This window comes from Lepisosteus oculatus, chromosome 17, assembly GCF_040954835.1.
Source record: "Lepisosteus oculatus isolate fLepOcu1 chromosome 17, fLepOcu1.hap2, whole genome shotgun sequence".
NCBI lineage: Eukaryota > Metazoa > Chordata > Actinopteri > Semionotiformes > Lepisosteidae > Lepisosteus > Lepisosteus oculatus.
Genome location: NC_090712.1, coordinates 14,667,286 through 14,683,577, shown reverse-complemented (window position 1 = coordinate 14,683,577; position 16,292 = coordinate 14,667,286). Strand labels below are relative to the sequence as shown.

The 16,292-nt window shown below is 37.8% G+C and overlaps 2 protein-coding genes and 1 non-coding gene across 4 annotated transcripts; 2 read left to right on the top strand and 1 right to left on the bottom strand.

The window, feature by feature from the left end:
- Positions 1–5,181, top strand: LOC102691438 (transmembrane protein 229B-like). Its single transcript, XM_015362658.2, has 2 exons — positions 1–62; positions 3,607–5,181. Exons 1-2 carry the CDS (start codon positions 17–19, stop codon positions 4,119–4,121), a joined length of 561 nt encoding a protein of 186 aa, XP_015218144.2. The 5' UTR covers positions 1–16; the 3' UTR covers positions 4,122–5,181.
- Positions 5,182–6,065: 884 nt separating this feature from the next.
- haao (3-hydroxyanthranilate 3,4-dioxygenase) lies at positions 6,066–12,874 on the bottom strand. 2 transcript variants are annotated; one of them, XM_069179958.1, is made up of 11 exons: positions 12,367–12,874; positions 11,630–11,708; positions 10,318–10,401; positions 9,967–10,073; positions 9,546–9,635; positions 9,053–9,096; positions 8,699–8,844; positions 7,941–8,009; positions 7,770–7,852; positions 6,659–6,765; positions 6,066–6,626 (listed from the first exon to the last, which is right to left on the bottom strand). In XM_069179958.1, the coding sequence occupies exons 1-10, from the start codon at positions 12,453–12,455 to the stop codon at positions 6,687–6,689; spliced, it is 870 nt and encodes a 289-aa protein (XP_069036059.1). In that variant the 5' UTR covers positions 12,456–12,874; the 3' UTR covers positions 6,066–6,626; positions 6,659–6,686. The 2 variants fall into 2 exon arrangements, with proteins under 2 accessions (XP_069036059.1, XP_006638856.2); XM_006638793.3 differs by having other exon boundaries at positions 6,066–6,765.
- Positions 12,875–15,078: 2,204 nt separating this feature from the next.
- trnai-uau (transfer RNA isoleucine (anticodon UAU)) lies at positions 15,079–15,172 on the top strand. The gene is made up of 2 exons: positions 15,079–15,116; positions 15,137–15,172. It is a non-coding gene; the product is annotated as a tRNA-Ile (tRNA).
- The last annotated feature ends 1,120 nt before the right edge of the window (positions 15,173–16,292 follow it).

The following is a 16,292-nucleotide window of genomic DNA, read 5'->3' as shown; positions in this document are numbered from 1 at the left end:
TTCACACGCCGAAGGCATGGGCTTCAAAGAAAAACATGGTGTAATGGGTCCTGGAAAACTCGGTAAATACTTACATTTCTTTAAATGTGCTCTAGATTGTGTATTTTTAATCAGCTTTACCCATTGATTATAAACCTGTAACATTAATGGTTCATTTTGTACAAATGTTTACAGTACCTGATCTCTTCAAAGAATTGCACTGCCAGAATGCACCTAGACTGAAATGTAAATAAGGGAACTGAATCCCTTCAAATGAAAGTACTTTGGCAGATTTTGAATTAGGTTTGAAAAGTCAGTAATGAAATAAAATTTCTTATCTGAAATGTAGATGTGTTAAAACATTTCCATTTTCATGTAAGATGGCTTCCGTAAGTCTGAGCTAGGGCATGGACCAGAAATAAATTCCGTCAGAAAGGTGAAGCAAGCGAACTTCACCTTCAGTAAGTTTAATTAATAACCCGACGAATGAAACATTTAGAAGAGTTACATATCATATCAAAAATAAAACCTGGAAAGTTTTGTCAAGGTAGAATCTTAATACTAAAAAGTAAATGCAACCTGAGAATGCACCATCTTATCGATATCTGATTCTGATAATTGGCTAAAATAAGTAATTCTGATTATCTTTATCGGGACCTTTTCTTTGAACCTTTTCTGATCATTTGTAGCCTTACATGCAGGTCAAACGTTTATCAAGGACAGGTAGTAACAGACATGTAATAATATTTCTAATGAGGAACAGCACTTTAAAGGCATAATGTAAACTTGTTTTTTATAAGAAATAAATTAGGTCTAGCTGTGAAGAATTGAAGATGGATGGTGGAAAATATCATTCATTAAAGTTAAAAAATATTCCATGATTAAGAATCAAATGGCATTCTGAGTGATTAGAGAGCAGTTTCTAACTCCTGAAGACTTCACGTAGTGGAATCAGTAGGATGACTCACTCAAAAGTGGGACAAATGTTTTTTTATAAGAAAAAAAATCATAACATAACTAAACTTAACAGCACTGTTTAATTAGGTGCTCAGAGCCCAATGTAGTGTTTTTTAAAAAAAATTCAAGCCTCCCTTTAGAGTTATTCAAATATTTTTAAATATTTTTAAAGAGAAGTAGGTGATATGTTTAGAATATAACCATACAATTTATTCAGATTAAATTGTTCTACAGGGACATTATTTCAGCAAAAATATAATACAGAATTCTCATCCAAGTGATATTTTTCTTGCAGAATAAATGTGGTTTACCTCAAAACTTAAAAACTTGTGTGGCTTAAACACATGGTCTGATGGTGTGGCCTTGAGCCCAGAAGGCCACCTGTTAATCGCAAAAACCTGCAGAATGAGTCACAGCTGGTCCAAGTCAATCTTAAGCATTTGGAGGGTGTGTGATTCCGCTGGAAGGAAAAGAGCTGTTGGGATTGGTTCAGTGTGGAATTAGTCATGCCTCTGGGCTACTGAAGAGGCTTACAAAAGCAGCTGGGAAGAAAGGGTTTTAGTCTCTTTTTTTTTGGGCTCCAGTTTGGAGGCAGTGTGTTTCTTTAAACTAGAGAACTGGCTAGGAGGCCTGTTGGTTTCAGTGCTGTTTATGCTTTATTGAGGGTTGTTGCAGTCTAGTTCTCTAGCATAACTATGCTTTTAAAATCTAGGGAGATGAGTGGTCTCAGAGTAAAATTGAGAGGGACAGTTAGAGTAAGGAAAGGACAAACCTGGCTATTGCTGTCAGGGGTGCAAGTATGTCACAGAGAGGTGTCCCTGACCAAACAGGGCGAGCTGAGAAAATGATGAGGTTAGGAGTGTGGTGAATACTCAAGCCTAGAAATTGGTTGGTGCAATTTGAACTGGGGGTTAGTCAGAATGTAATTTGATGCTCCATTTCCTGGTGCAAAGAGGGTGTGCGCTGAGGCATAAGGTGTCTATGCTCAGGTGGACAAGGGAAGAGCAGTTAAGGGAAGAAATCTGTTTGGTCTCTCCTGAGAGGTTCAGCATGTCAGAATAGTGGAGGGGGTCTGAAACAATACACATGAATGCAGACACCACCTTAAATATGAAAAAGTGTTATGGTGGAGGAGTAATGGCCAGTATTTTCCCTCCTTGGTATCAAAAACTAACATGAGCCTTACAGAAAAAGCTAGTATTTCCACATCAAGCAGTATTCATGGTTAATGAGGGGACCTATACATCCTTGTATCGGTGTCAACTTAAACTGTTAGGATGCAGCAAATGGCTTTGTAGCTTAAACAAATAGTTGTGCTGTAGTAGGTAGTTGATATAAAAAAAAAATCAAGCATTAGAAATACTTAGGAAGCCTAGACCTTTTGTTGTGAAGAACCCCGGTGTCTTCAAGTTGCTATTCTAATTGAACTCTTAATCAGTTAGGCCAATTGATGTGCAGCTGATTACTTGATATTTTTCCACTTCCAGGAACTTGGGAGTGGTTAGTACTTAATGTCAGTCCTGAAACAATTCTATGTAATTAGGCATAATTCCATCATGAAATAGAGGATAAGTTTTCTTTCCACTATGGCAGTGATGTGCTAAATTATTAAAAACATAAAAGCTATATTAATCTTAGACTCTTGTTCTTAAAGACTATTTGAACTAAAAGTACTTGTGTTCCCAATCTACCAATTACAGGGAATTACCCTCATTTTGATGTTTTCAATGTCTAAATATGCACATGTCTCAACAAACAAGGCGAGCATGATGCATCACCTATTATTATTTTTATTATTACATGCTTTTTTTTTAGCAATGTTACATTGTACTATTTGTATCACAAATATGTAAAGAGACAATGTCTTTAATGTTGATATAAGGTGTTTAATAATTTCTAGGCCATTACTCAACTGCAGAGCTGTTCTAATTAGTTCTACTGCCCCACTGCCACGCTAAGGGTTCAATTGCAGTCTGGAGTGCCTTCTTGGTGGTGTCTGCATGTTCTTCCCATAGCTGTGTGCTGTCTATAAGTGCTCCAGTATCCTCCTACTGTCCAAAACCATACTGTGTGTGTTAATTTGTGCCTCATTCAGGCAAAGTTAGTAGAGATTTACCAAATAGGATTTGTGACTCTATTAGCTATCAACGGTGCTTCCATTTCTATAAACACAGTCACAAATGTATTTTTTTACCTTTAGTTTTTTCAGACATTTACTAAAACATATCTTACCATTCAATGTCTCTGATTTTTTAGCATTCAGCTTTTGAATAAAATATTAACTTTAAACAATGAGTCAGCATCCATTCCATAATTTTACAGAACAGGAACTCATAAGATGGGTCTGTGAACATTCACAATGCATCAGTATGATTTCTTAAAGAAAAAAAAATATCAAAAGCTTCATTAATGCTTCCACATGTCAGTACATTTCTTGCAAAAAAAAAAGTATTTAATTCTTTTGTGTTACTTCATAGTCAAGATGCAGAGCAATTTCGGAAATACAAAAATGTTGAGATGTTGTTTTTAAATACTTCATTGCTTAGTTTTTTATATACAGTAGGGGGGATACTAAAGAACTCAAGGTACAATGTTTCCTTGCATAGTCCCCATCTTTTCCATTTTTATACTCCTGTATATTTAACATCAACTAATGTGTTGCTTTTCCAGTAAGGTCACCCAATGTAGAAGAGGACTGTAGCAAGATGGAAAGGCTTGCTGATTTCCAGCCCCTGGGAATGTTTTTCCGCTGGTACCTGTATGGCCTGCATGGCTATTTCTGTGAGGTGACATTCACAGCAGCCTCAGACTTCAAGCTGAATCGCACCTGGAAGCTCATGGGTCACAGCAGCATCTGGGCATTCTTTATTTATGCCACATCTATCCTGCTGATCGAGAGGATGTACCTGCGATTACGACTGCACTACACCAAGTTTAAGAGGGCCGTCATCTACACCCTGTGGATATACCTGTGGGAGTTCAGCACAGGGTTCATCCTGCGCTATTTCAGTGCCTGTCCCTGGGACTACTCTTCCTTCAATTATAATTTCATGGGGTTGGTGACGATGGAATATGCCATCTACTGGTTCCTGGGGTCCATCATTGCTGAGCAGGTAGTCATAAAGACCACTATGAAGCTGAGGCTTGACAACAAGCTGAATAACATTCTCAGCAGAAATTTATAGGCATCCTTGTTATGGTCGGCTGCTTTTCTGCAGTCAAAAGTGAAATAAATTAAATATTGGATTGCATAAATCTTAGGCTCTCTTGAGTAAAAATCAGAAAGTACCCTGACAAAGGAAATCCATCTTCATGTAGTACTGGGAAAGTAAATTGAGTTCTCAAAACATAACTTGGAACGAACTGTCACCTTCAGCTTTTCAAATGAGTTTCCAAGCCTTTCACTAGCCTGAAAAAAGCCTTAAACTTTTATTTTATTTTATTTTAAATTTAAAATGTTATTACCTTTAGCTTTATTTTAATAAACAACCAGATAATTAATCAACCATTTAAACTTTGCCTTATACCATAGTTAAAACAAGAATATAGTTGTAGCTCTTAAGGGTGCTTGTGTGAGTTCAGAAGAACAAGGAAATAGCTTTGCAAATTAAAGGAAACAGCTCTGCTATTAGGAAAGGAAGTGTCAGTCCACAGCCTTGACATCCTGTATGGTATATACCACACAGGAAGAGCAGAGCCCTTCAGATGCGCAAGACAAGTACTGTATGCACTAAATCCTTCTCCTCTCGTAAGAACATGAAGTATATAAAGAAGACAGAGACCTTTAGGCCCATCTAAAGTGCCCTCTAAAGTTCACAGGATGGCCACAACACTTTTATGAGTACCTAAGTACCTAACAACATCTGACCAACAAGAGAAACCTGTCAATTTTATTGTTCCATTACTTTTGTAACTTCAAAATAATTTACTTGTCTCAAAGGGAAAGAACTGATTTACTTAGGCGTTGTACTTACCAGTCACACTTTTTCACAAGAAGTGATTATTATTAGAGTTTACAGTGAGAAGCCCAGATAAATATCCAGGTAATTCTACAAGAAAGATAGTTCATCATTCCAATACTTTTGGAGGGCACTGTCGATATTTTGGTTCCTAGTATATAATCGATCTGAAAATATGGGTCAGATATTTTTTGAAAGATGCCAGGGTATCAGCTTCAATGTGGCTGGTTAGCTTGTTGCTACAACCACAATTGTATAGTTTTGCTTTTTTTAGTCATAAAAGCACCTTCCCCTTAAGTTTCCATTTGTGTTTTCTAGCTCTTATTTCCATACTGATTTAAAATATTTAATTTAATTGATTTTAAAAAGCCTGTAGCTTTAACTTTGTCAATACCATTGAGGATGTCGAAAAAATGAATTATGTGTGGTCTTTTTTATCCATTGTAAAATTTTAACATCTCTTGATTTAGATGCTTCTCTGTACTGTATATCTTAGCTCTATATCCCGTGATTCTGTGGGCTTTTTTTGTTCCTTTCTCACTTTGTCTATAAGACTTAAATAATATGAACATGAATATCTTAATTTCTTTCAATTTGCTTCTTCAAGGTCTTCAAGTGTTTCTTGTTTCATATATGTAGTTTTTTTTTGCTGCTTCTTGTATTCTCAAAGCATGAGCAGGGTCATGCTAAATATACTTTGTGCCCAAGAATCTCCAGTTGGTAAAATCATGCAAACTGTCACAATACAATGAACAGTTCACTCACAGCTTGGATTTAATCATGCCTGAATGCTAATTCAGTCCTCTGAAACTTTAATTGGGAGTTATTGTCCACACTATTATTACTGAGCCTTTTCATACTTAGGGATATAGGAGCTTTTAAAAGCATAAATGTAACCAATGTAGCTTCAATAGCAGCGGTGTAGCTCACAGAAATGTTTACTGTAACAACTCTACTTCTCTGTAACATTCTGAGTAAAGGCTAAAAAAAATAATAGTGATCAATAAAATTTGGATATCCACCCCTACAATGTACTGCACTGGATGAAGCCATCAGTTCTTCACTGTTTTACAAGACAAATATGTATTTTTTATCACATACTGTACTTGCAGATTCCATGTCATTGAAAACAGGTTCCTTCAGAAAACCAGCCCTTAAGAAAAATTTGACTTTGATCTTTATAACTTACTTTAATGTAGCATTGTGGAATTATTTTCAAATTAAATAAACACATTTCTTTATAATTCATGCTGACACTATCACCTTCATAAAATTCACATTTTACAATTGAGCAGTAATTTTACATTGTTCACATAAAAGGCTATAATCACATAGAGGCGCAACAGCGCTCAGACAACACACAATATAGGGGAACTGGGGGAGAGATACATCCCTCTCTTACATCAGTGCAAGCCTGAAGGTGCCCAGGAGGGCTCAGGAAGAGTCAGCTGTGTACCACTGCCTCAGGAATCCTGGTCAGACTTTGCTGGTAACATGATCCAGACTCCATTGTGTGTTGGACATTTTTTAAATAAGAAACAAACAAAGCCTCTTGGTTAAAGAAGTTTGTGGTACTCCACATAATTTGAAACGGCAATTATGGAAATATAAACCAATTCATTTTTTGGGGATGAAATCCAAAGTGTTTAGCATCTAGAAAAAAAATTAGCAGCAATGATACTAGATTAATGAAGTCAATACTGTCTGGTGAACTGGATTAGTGAACTCAATACTGTCTGGTGAACTGGATTAGTGAACTCAATCCTGGTGTTTTTGTAAGTAGTTAAAGATTTATGAAAAAGATTTCTTTCTTTCTGGATCTTGCACGACGTACAGAGCTATGCATCCTTCATTTCTTTTCCACCGATACCTATGAATACAAAAACAGTGATTATTATAATGAGAGTTGGAAAAAAGATGGTGAATGGTGCTTGAGCCGTAAACCTAAATATTTTCAGGTGTAATTTTAAAATCACATAAATTAGATTGACAGACCTGGAGAAACAGCTTAGATTCCCCCAACATATTGTAACCAGCACCTTGAGACCAGACATCGTGCTGGTGTCAGAGATCACCAAACAAGTTATCTCACTAGAGCTCACTGTCCCTTGGGAACTGTTTGGAGGAAGCCTTTGAAAGGAAACTCATCAAATACGAGCAACAGTCACAGCAGGGGCTGCAAAGCATGGTTCATGCTTGCTGAGGTCAGATGCGAAGGTTTTACAGCTCGATCACCGTTTACAGCACTCAGTGCACTGGGCATTGTTGGGGAGAGGAGGAGACAAGCCAAAGCAACCAAAGCGCTGTAATGAGACCCAAGACGACTCTGGCTTAAAAGAGGAGATTAATGGGGATTAGTTTAGTGCCACCTAGACACAAGCCGAGGTCTGATCAGCCTCAGCTGGGTTACCTGGTGGAAGAAAACACCAACCACCCGACTAACCCAGGAGCATCACTGATGATGTGTCTAGGAGCATCTGTAGATCTACTGATCCTGAATCATTTGGGTTAGTCTTAATTTAATCGAAATCTGGAACAGACATCTGTATAAAATTTTATACCTACTCCAATACTGAATTCAGTATGAGAAACCTGCAGACTGACTGAAGTCCATTCTACACTGGTGGTGCACTGAAACAAATATACTGCTGATCTACTGTAGTTACCCAGGCTTTAACAGGGCCCAAATTTAAAGTCACAGTGGTGATTACTACTCTTAGTAGCCAGAGAAAATATCCTTATATCCTCATTCTTCAATAGTGAGATTCTGGGAGAATACTGTATGGAATTTATTTAGCCATTTTCCCAATCACTCTTTAAGGACATTTGGCCTTGGTCTGTCACCCCCATTCCCTTCCTCTCTCATTCACTCACTCAGACTGTCCTGGAATAAGCAGGCTGTCTTCTGGTGACAGGGAGAAAGCTTGATCATTCAGCGTCACTTGCGATGTTCCTTCCTGCAGAACAAACAACACGAAGACCAGTGTATTTGGCACGCTTCCATTACTGGGTGGAGTTCCTCTTTGCTTCTAAAGACCCACTTACCAGTTGCCAAATCCATATGTCAGCGTAGAGTTTGCATCCCTCACTTTCCCCTGCCCCATATAACACCGTCTGTTAGAAATAATAAAGAGAAATTAACAGGAATACTAAGTGCTTTCATGTAGTGTCTTAGGGGATCCAAGCACATAGCCATTATACAACTAATACACACAACAACAAACACTACCACAGGGTCCACACTGGGACTCAGACCATTATCCTTCTCCCGTCTGCTTTATTACAGTATATCCTACATTCACTGTGTTTATACAGCATTAAAAAATAAATACTACCTTCACATCCCTTTACTCTTTTTACTCAGGCGTGACTCAAAAAGAGTTTTCAGCATCTAAGTATAATTCAAATATTATATATTTATTAGCATAAAGATAAGGTATATTAGGGCCTACTTTATCTATGCATTCAAGTCCGAATTCAAAACCAAATGTCTCTGATGGACACATAAATTACAACACAGCAAAATTAATGAGGAAACACATTTTAGACTGGTTTTCCTGTGAAAGCAAAACTACCTTCCTAGGTTATTCTCACAAAATGGATTACATTTTTAGCTAATGCATCTTTCTGCTGGATCTTCATAATCCTCAGAAGGTTGGTTTTTCTTGGTTTCAAGTTGGCCATCTGTGTACTTTCTTACTGACTGGTCTCAGCAGTGCCAAAAGTCAGCAACTACAATTGGATGGCACCACTGTGTGGTATCATGGTTTGGTCCATTGCTGTACAGAGTGCAGAGAGAGTACCTCTGTTTCGAACTGTGCACCAAACATGTCGAGATTACGGCCCTTGGCCAGATCCTGCCTGTGCTTGTTAATCCAATCCTTGAAGGAAAAGGGAGTCATCACGTGGGTGGTGTTGAAATGAAATGGAGGCTGTTTCAGCATTTCCTCTGTGAAGCACAACACAAATCAAACATCCACAGTCAACAATCCATCACACAAAATGACTTGTGATGGTGTGTGGACTAGAACAAAACAGATGTATTAATTAGCACTATGCTATAAATGATGTATTCCTGTATGTATTGAGCTACATTAGTTTTTCCTGGGGCATGAAACCTGTATAATACAAATAAATGCAGGAATTAGTAAAAGCACCTGGTTTAGGTTTGCCGGTTCTGTGCTGCTCAGAGTTTAAAAACCTTTAAGACAAAACAATAAGATTATTACTCATGACATGTGAGCATGGTTATGCAGATTATGTGCATTCAATAAAGAAAAGAACTGTAGATCTTATCTGTAGAAATGCAGATCTAATCTCATTTTTCAGACACTGAAAAAAGATCTGGTGATCCATCCCAAATTTAAAATACACCCTGTAATGCTTCACATTGTTTAATCCCCAACTGTGACCACATACAAACACATCAAAATCAGATCAGTGGTAAATGCAGTAAAAATAAGGGAATGGTTCCAGATTCGAATAATTACAATAAATAAATTGCAGTCCTACAGTCGGTAAGAGACAGTCATTATTATTGTTGGATGATTCTTAGTCCTGTGTATCAGTGAGAGTAGCTCAGGCTGCAGCACAGTTAACACATGCTGTGCTCAATTAATACAGTTTATATCCAGAAGAAACATCTCTTACTCTTGGATGATTGGCACCAACTGGGTTCCCAGGTTTTCACAGTAGAACCACCTCTCAAAGAGCACATCTGTGGTGTTCTCAATGTAATACCTATTAAATCACAAAGCGATGTAGTCACCCGTACATTCTCTAGTACTCAAAAAGCTTTGTGTCTGTACTCTTCAAGCCTTAGCGCAATCTTTCCCAAAAAGAAAACTCAGGAAAATCTCAGGTGTGATTATAATCCTGTGGTTGTGGTAAGAAGCTTGACACAGTTCGGTCGTACACAACACAGCCACAGTTAGGATTGACTGCTGTTGGAAGTGATAATTTTTTGAGCACACCTTTACTGCCCTCTGGTGGAAAGAATTCCATTGGACCGATTATCACAGCTGCTGGAGCTGAGTCTGCCTGCAGAATGCTGGCTGAGGGGTCAGTGTACCTCAGACCATCGGTCTCTGACGGGAGCCTCCTCCTCTCCACCACCAGTCCCACAGTGTTGGCCTGCCTCTGTGGGGAGTGAGGGATCCGTGCGGGCAGCAGGAACATCTGCACACAACAGGCAACAATGACTGGACCTGCATTATCTTCACGTCTGCAGCAAAAAATGGAACTCCCTTTCGGGTGAAAGGCTTATTCACATCCTGCCACTATAACTGCAATGAACAAACATGAGATTCAATGTAGAACTTCACAATGACAGATGGAGGGACTGTGATTTGGAATCCGGAGGATTAATTACCCTAATAAATACTGCATGCTCAGCTCCTGAGGACATCTGATTGAGACTCACCTCCCCTTCTCGAATGTGCACGTCCTTGTGTTTCCCATTTTCAATCACCTTCAGACACATGTCCCCTTGGAGCTGGTAAAATAGCTGCAGCACAGAAATCTGAGTTGAGATGTTTGCTTAGACCACACAATGAAGTCACTTTCACCTTTTCCATGATAAGCAGAAGGATACTTCATTGTATTCAGTAATTACCTGGAGTGTGGGGTAATGCGAAGAGAAAGGTGTTTTTCAATGACGCTTGGTCTACTACACTTGCATAAACCTCCCTTTGTCAATAACAAAATGTTTGGATGCTATAGACATTTCCAATTTTGTTGCTCAGAGGAAAAGGGACACCACAGCTGGTTTGAATTTGAGCATGAAGTGGCAGTGCTGAGTTGAACTGCACAATTAGACAGCCGCATGGATTAATGGTTAGAGCTCTGTCCTCTCGACTGGAGGGTTGCAGGTCCAAATCCAGAGTGGAAAACTGTTACTGTATTATAGAGTAAGGTACTTGTCTCCAATTGCTCCAGTGAACGTGCTGCTCCAGGTTGTAAATGTGAATTTGTTCTCAATTTACTTGGTAATGTAAAGGAATAATAAAAAAAAAGAAACACTAGGAATTTAGGAAGTAGGACCCTATAAGCAATTGACATTTTATTGGCATACTGTGGGTTATAAACAGGCCAGTTCACTGTCCTGAAGATGAAATAAATTAAGTGCTTACCAATCATTCACCAAAAACGCCTCGGAAAAGAGGAACATGACAATGTACAAAACTTCTGAAAATTTTTGTGTGTCCTCAGAATACTTGAAAATGTGTCAGAACAGTGTATCAGCTACTGCATTTACAATTGCCACCACCGAGACAAATGACCCACATAGATATCGCAGGATTGCTTAAGGTCAATTTATGGCATCCACACGATAGTGACCTTTAGCTGATAATATGGGTATGAAGTCTCCTAGCTCACTTAATACTTTATCACAAAGATATACATCAAAAATTAATACTAGGGCTCCAGTTCACATACAGTCATACTCACAGGTATGGGTAAGTAATCCCTTTTTTACATCAAACAATTTGTATTTCTATTACTTACGTTAAAGAAACTGAGACTGAGAGATCACAATTTCTTGAAAAAAACCATTTTGATTTTGTAAAATGAAATGTGTTTATTAATGTTAAAAGTCACAACAGAAGCTGCACAATTATTACAGTCAAAGTTGTTTATGAGTGGCTCTCTAGGGAAAGAATTGACATTATTGATGAAGTCTGTCCATCCATCAGGCAACACATTTCACACTAACTGAGAATCAGGTTTCTCACCTCTTCTCCTTCTTCAATGTGATAGTCCTTCCTTGTGTTTGGGCCTCCTACAAACATGATGTTCAACTGGGAAATGTGCCTGCATGTAGAAAGAAGTGTATACATATATTACACATACAGTACAGTTACTTTGATTTCATGTCATGAATGATTTTCATGGATAAGGTGTGAATTCGAAAGAAACACAAACTATGATGTACAAAAAACTGAAACCCAGCATCAAATAGTATACTGTACATAGTGTAGATCGGGTTCACAGCACCTATTTTCTAAAAATAATTTAAAACTTAAATAGAAAACATAAATTTAAAGATTTAATCTCCAAAAAGAATATCATGCCAACTGTAACATTACTTGACAGATACCCTAAAGTTAAAGATAAGCGAATCAGAATCAGCGATAGGCGTTTCCTGTAGTTTAATCACTTGTTAATTTGGTGTTGACTGCACATAATACAGGCGCACTGACTGGGTGTCACGTTGGTATGAATATACAAGCCACTAAGATTTGCGTAAAACCATAACAACTGCAGTTGCAGTGTGTCAACGCAAAATTCTCAACTTAAGGGCAAAAAGAAAATCGTTGCCAGCATATGAGAAAAAAAAAATCACTTGTGTATCTCCTGTTGTTACATTATCTGCCCACACGAAATCATGGAGTTTTTGTTCCTTTGGCAGTTTTACCCTCTGGGGATACAAGCTGGGCACCTTCTCAAAGTACAGAAAGTTCTTACTCACATCAGTTTGTTGCACACAGGTGGAACGAAAGCTTCTTTGTTTTGTTCAATCCATTTTTGAACATTGACAAGCAGCGTTTCTGTGTCCATGAGTATATGCTTAATTCTATATTTCTAAGTACAGTGAACTTGAATTACAGCAGTGCACAAAATTCCCCTAAGAACTAAAACTGTATCTTTGGTCTTCTCAAAAGTTTTGATAAATTCAAAAAGACGGAATGAACATCTACACTACAGCTGGGTAGAAAGTACCATCGATTTACCAATACAGAACAGGAATTTCAAGTCAGAACGAGGGAGGAGTTTGTTTTTTCACCGTTTCGGAGGAAAGGTTAAATTCCATTTTTTTTTCCTCAGTAAGTTTTGAAACGGAATTATGGGCAGCAACGTAGAGCAAAGAAGCAAACAGTTCATTTCTGCAATAATTTAGACCCCTTCGTTTTTCGCTTTGGCTTAATTATTTAATTCAATAAATAACCGTTACCCTTGCGATTAAGAAGGACGTAAAAACATCCAACTGTTGCAAAGCCCAGTTCATATTGTTAAATATCCACGTAAATCAACATGCATTTATGACGTATGACGTACAATACACCGCCCACCACCACCCACTCTTTCTGTCTTACTTTCTTTATAACCCTAGGTTTCTAAGAATAATGCAGTGCAATCTGAAATTTTACCGTGCTCAATAATATACTTGTATATGGAAGTTTTAAAACTGTATTTTGAAGCATTTGTACTGTAGTTAAGACAGTTAAAGTCAGTGAATACTGTGTGGTTAAAACGTTTTCTAACCCTCTTAGTCATACGACCTTGTCCATTGTGCAATCTTGATGCACACTTCTATAATCAACAACTAGAGAGTAAAGGCCAGTTTGTGTGACTCACCCCAGTTCCCCTTTCTTTTAGTTACTTCGTTAGGACTAAACGGAATAGGGAAGACAGTGTGTAGCCAGAAAGACGAGAGGAAAATTCCCAGGGGGTTCCTCAATAAAGTATTTTTCATTAAAAAAACACGAATGTCTTACATTTCACCAAGTATGCGGCCTGCGAATGTGCTTAACATAATACTGAATAGTAAAGTCTAGGCTTTGACTTACTCGCAAGCTCGCTTTACTTAAATTGTCAGTGCGCCTGCATACTGAATAAATACAGCATGTAACAATTAGTAATTGGAAGCCAAGGTTGTGAAATTTGAAAACACAGTGACCTTGAAGGTATTATTGACGAGGTCTGGGCCGATAAGATGGTGAAAGTAGGACAGACTGTCACAGCTTGCCTTTGAGAGCTCTGGAACCTTAAAATGAGGCCGGCATACTGTATACTCCTTCCTTTTAAGCTTCACTAGTGTTATTTTTCTTTTAGCAATAATCTTAAATAAGTTACTAAACATATATTTTTTCCAAGTTAAACGGTAGACATCAAATGAAACCAAAATAATTGATTATGGCAGAACCCCCTACTGGTGGTCAGATTGATTCAATTATTTGTTGGCTCTGTAAACTACAGTACGTGTGCTGAAACAGAGGCGAAGGTTTTCTGTCCTGAAGAGGGTTCGTGACATCTCACAAACAAGGAATGGACTAAAAACGTAGCACACATAAACAGACACATAACACACAGTAGACATACTGTATTGGCATCTATGAAACAACATGTAATTGAATGTAAATGAAGATACAAGAATACACCAACGTTACACAAATCCCTTCTATCATACTTAGAACAGATTACATTTATTACATTTAAATAAGACTGCATTCAAGTAGCTTAAAGACTCAAACACATTCTGGAAATGTGACACAGAAAAATTCCTCTACGTAATATCCATGCAATTATAATTTTAATAAGGACGGAAAATAACATGTATTTGCTCTGCACCCGATCAAACCAATGATCTTTACTACTACAGTACTGTAATTTTAAAACACGACGATAGCTGTCGTTTTTAAAGGATACGCGTGTCTGCGGCGTCTGCTGGCGAGGCGCTGTAACTGCAGTTTTGAAGCTTCTAACCTTAAATAAGAGATCAGTAATTTAGGGGTTTTCTTGTGTTTGTAAATGTACGGAACAGGGAAATATATATTTTAATCTATTTTAACGGAAATCATGTAGAGTTAACGTGACAGCATTTCAGCTCTCGAGGGAAAACGGTGCTTGGAGCTCAGTTTGAGGCGGCCCAGAGCTTTGCAGCCTTTTTTCATCTTTAAGAAAATTCGTATTGGACATTTTAAATATGTATAGTGCGCTGGTGCAGTTATCTGTGGTACATGATTGCTATCTGTACTATGTATTCTCGCAATACCGTACTTTAGGTTATAACAGCTCATGGGATGAGGATTATGAAATGATATTTTTCATGTGCAAAGGTTAGATAGCGACGAAAGCAATACGAATTGCAATTTTATGCACTTTTCAAATATTTAATAGACATAATTTTGGTCGCGGAAATGACATTTTAAAAGTTATTTTATGAGTGTTAAAATATACAGTCATAACGAAGTTGAATGTTTTAAGTGGTTGTTTACGGCCGTAAAGGGGCTTGTTTATAAAACAGTTGCCTGGTGGGCTTTTAGAGCTCTACCGTATTTCACAGAGATCCAAAATATGAAACAGTGATGCAAAAACAAAAGGTCCAAAACACATTTAAACACATAGCGATCTGTCGCTGGAGTACAGGCTATGTTGCCTTGTGCTGCACGATACTATTGGAGCTCCAGTGGCGCAATCGGTTAGCGCGCGGTACTTATATAGCAGTACAAAGCAGAGCAATGCCGAGGTTGTGAGTTCGAGCCTCACCTGGAGCAGGTCTTTTTTTTTATACACTCTTAAAAGAGCTTAGTAGTTAGAATCTCTAAGATTTGTCTGCGTGTATTTTTAAAAAGTGGTGAATTGTATGCAATCGTGTTTTTCTGTTTCGCCGATAAACCGAGTATTAATCACTGATACTATTTTAAAATCCCCTAAACAATCCAAACATTCCAGAGGGATAATGCTGAGCAATAAACGACAATTTAAAAAAGGCAAATGAGGGAATGATACTAAACAGGATAAATTCATGCCTTTATTTCATAATGTAAATAGCAACATAACAGTAAGACATTGTAAAAAAATCGTATTTACTACACGACAATGTTTAAGAACTACATTTTGTACAAGTAGTTCAAGTAGGTAGCTATGTCAGCATACCCGAAGAAAGATCCACATCCGAAACGTTGTTTCTTTTCTTCTCTTTACTGCATGAAATAAACATTTATTCGTTCCTTATTTTGTAGGACCCCATCATTTTCCCACTTATTGTGAAGTCCGCTATGCAACAATGAAATTCAACTCAACTCAAAATACTTACTTGAAATACAAAATCTAGCTTCCTCTACCACGAATGAAATTTGTTACATTATACAGACAACACTTTGGGGCTGAACCCTCTAGTTACAACTGCTCTCAATACTCCAGTCCATTAAGGGTATTGTGAGGGCCGTTTGATTGCTTTCTGATTTCTCAACAATACCACAGTTAATACAATTTCGTAATGGAACCATATCTAGTTAATTGTATTCCCATTTAATAATTTCTTAAACTTAAATTCAAAACACCAATATGCGAAAAGTCCGGGTGTAAACTCTCTTGTGTTCAGTGCACGTCTTGAAAATGTCGGTCCGTTCTTGATGTTTCTTTGTATCCAGCAGGGGGAGCTGTCAGCACACTCCAAGAGAAAATATGGCACAATAAAAATATTACACAAAAGCCTAGTAGGGAATTGTAAAGCTCTTTGAAATTGTACTTGGTTTAGAAAGTACACAATCTTCCAGTTGACCACATTGCACGATTATGCAAGAACAACCTCTCTTCTGCGCGATTAGTTGATTTAATTAGTTGTTGGCAGTGCCAAGCGCCTATATTTTACATTCAGGAGTTTGATGTCTG

What these genes read in the sequence shown, in the direction of transcription:
- LOC102691438 (XM_015362658.2), top strand. Translation starts at nt 17, where the DNA reads ATGGGCTTCAAAGAAAAACATGGTGTAATGGGTCCTGGAAAACTCG. An exon ending in AATGGGTCCTGGAAAACTCG is followed by an intron (nt 63 to 3,606) that starts GTAAATACTTAC and finishes TTGCTTTTCCAG; the next exon opens with TAAGGTCACCCAATGTAGAA.
- haao (XM_006638793.3), bottom strand. Translation starts at nt 12,455, where the DNA reads ATGGACACAGAAACGCTGCTTGTCAATGTTCAAAAATGGATTGAACAA. An exon ending in AACCGGCAAACCTAAACCAG is followed by an intron (nt 8,845 to 9,052) that starts GTGCTTTTACTA and finishes TGTGCTTCACAG; the next exon opens with AGGAAATGCTGAAACAGCCT. An exon ending in CTTATTCCAGGACAGTCTGA is followed by an intron (nt 6,766 to 7,769) that starts GTGAGTGAATGA and finishes TTGTATTCATAG; the next exon opens with GTATCGGTGGAAAAGAAATG.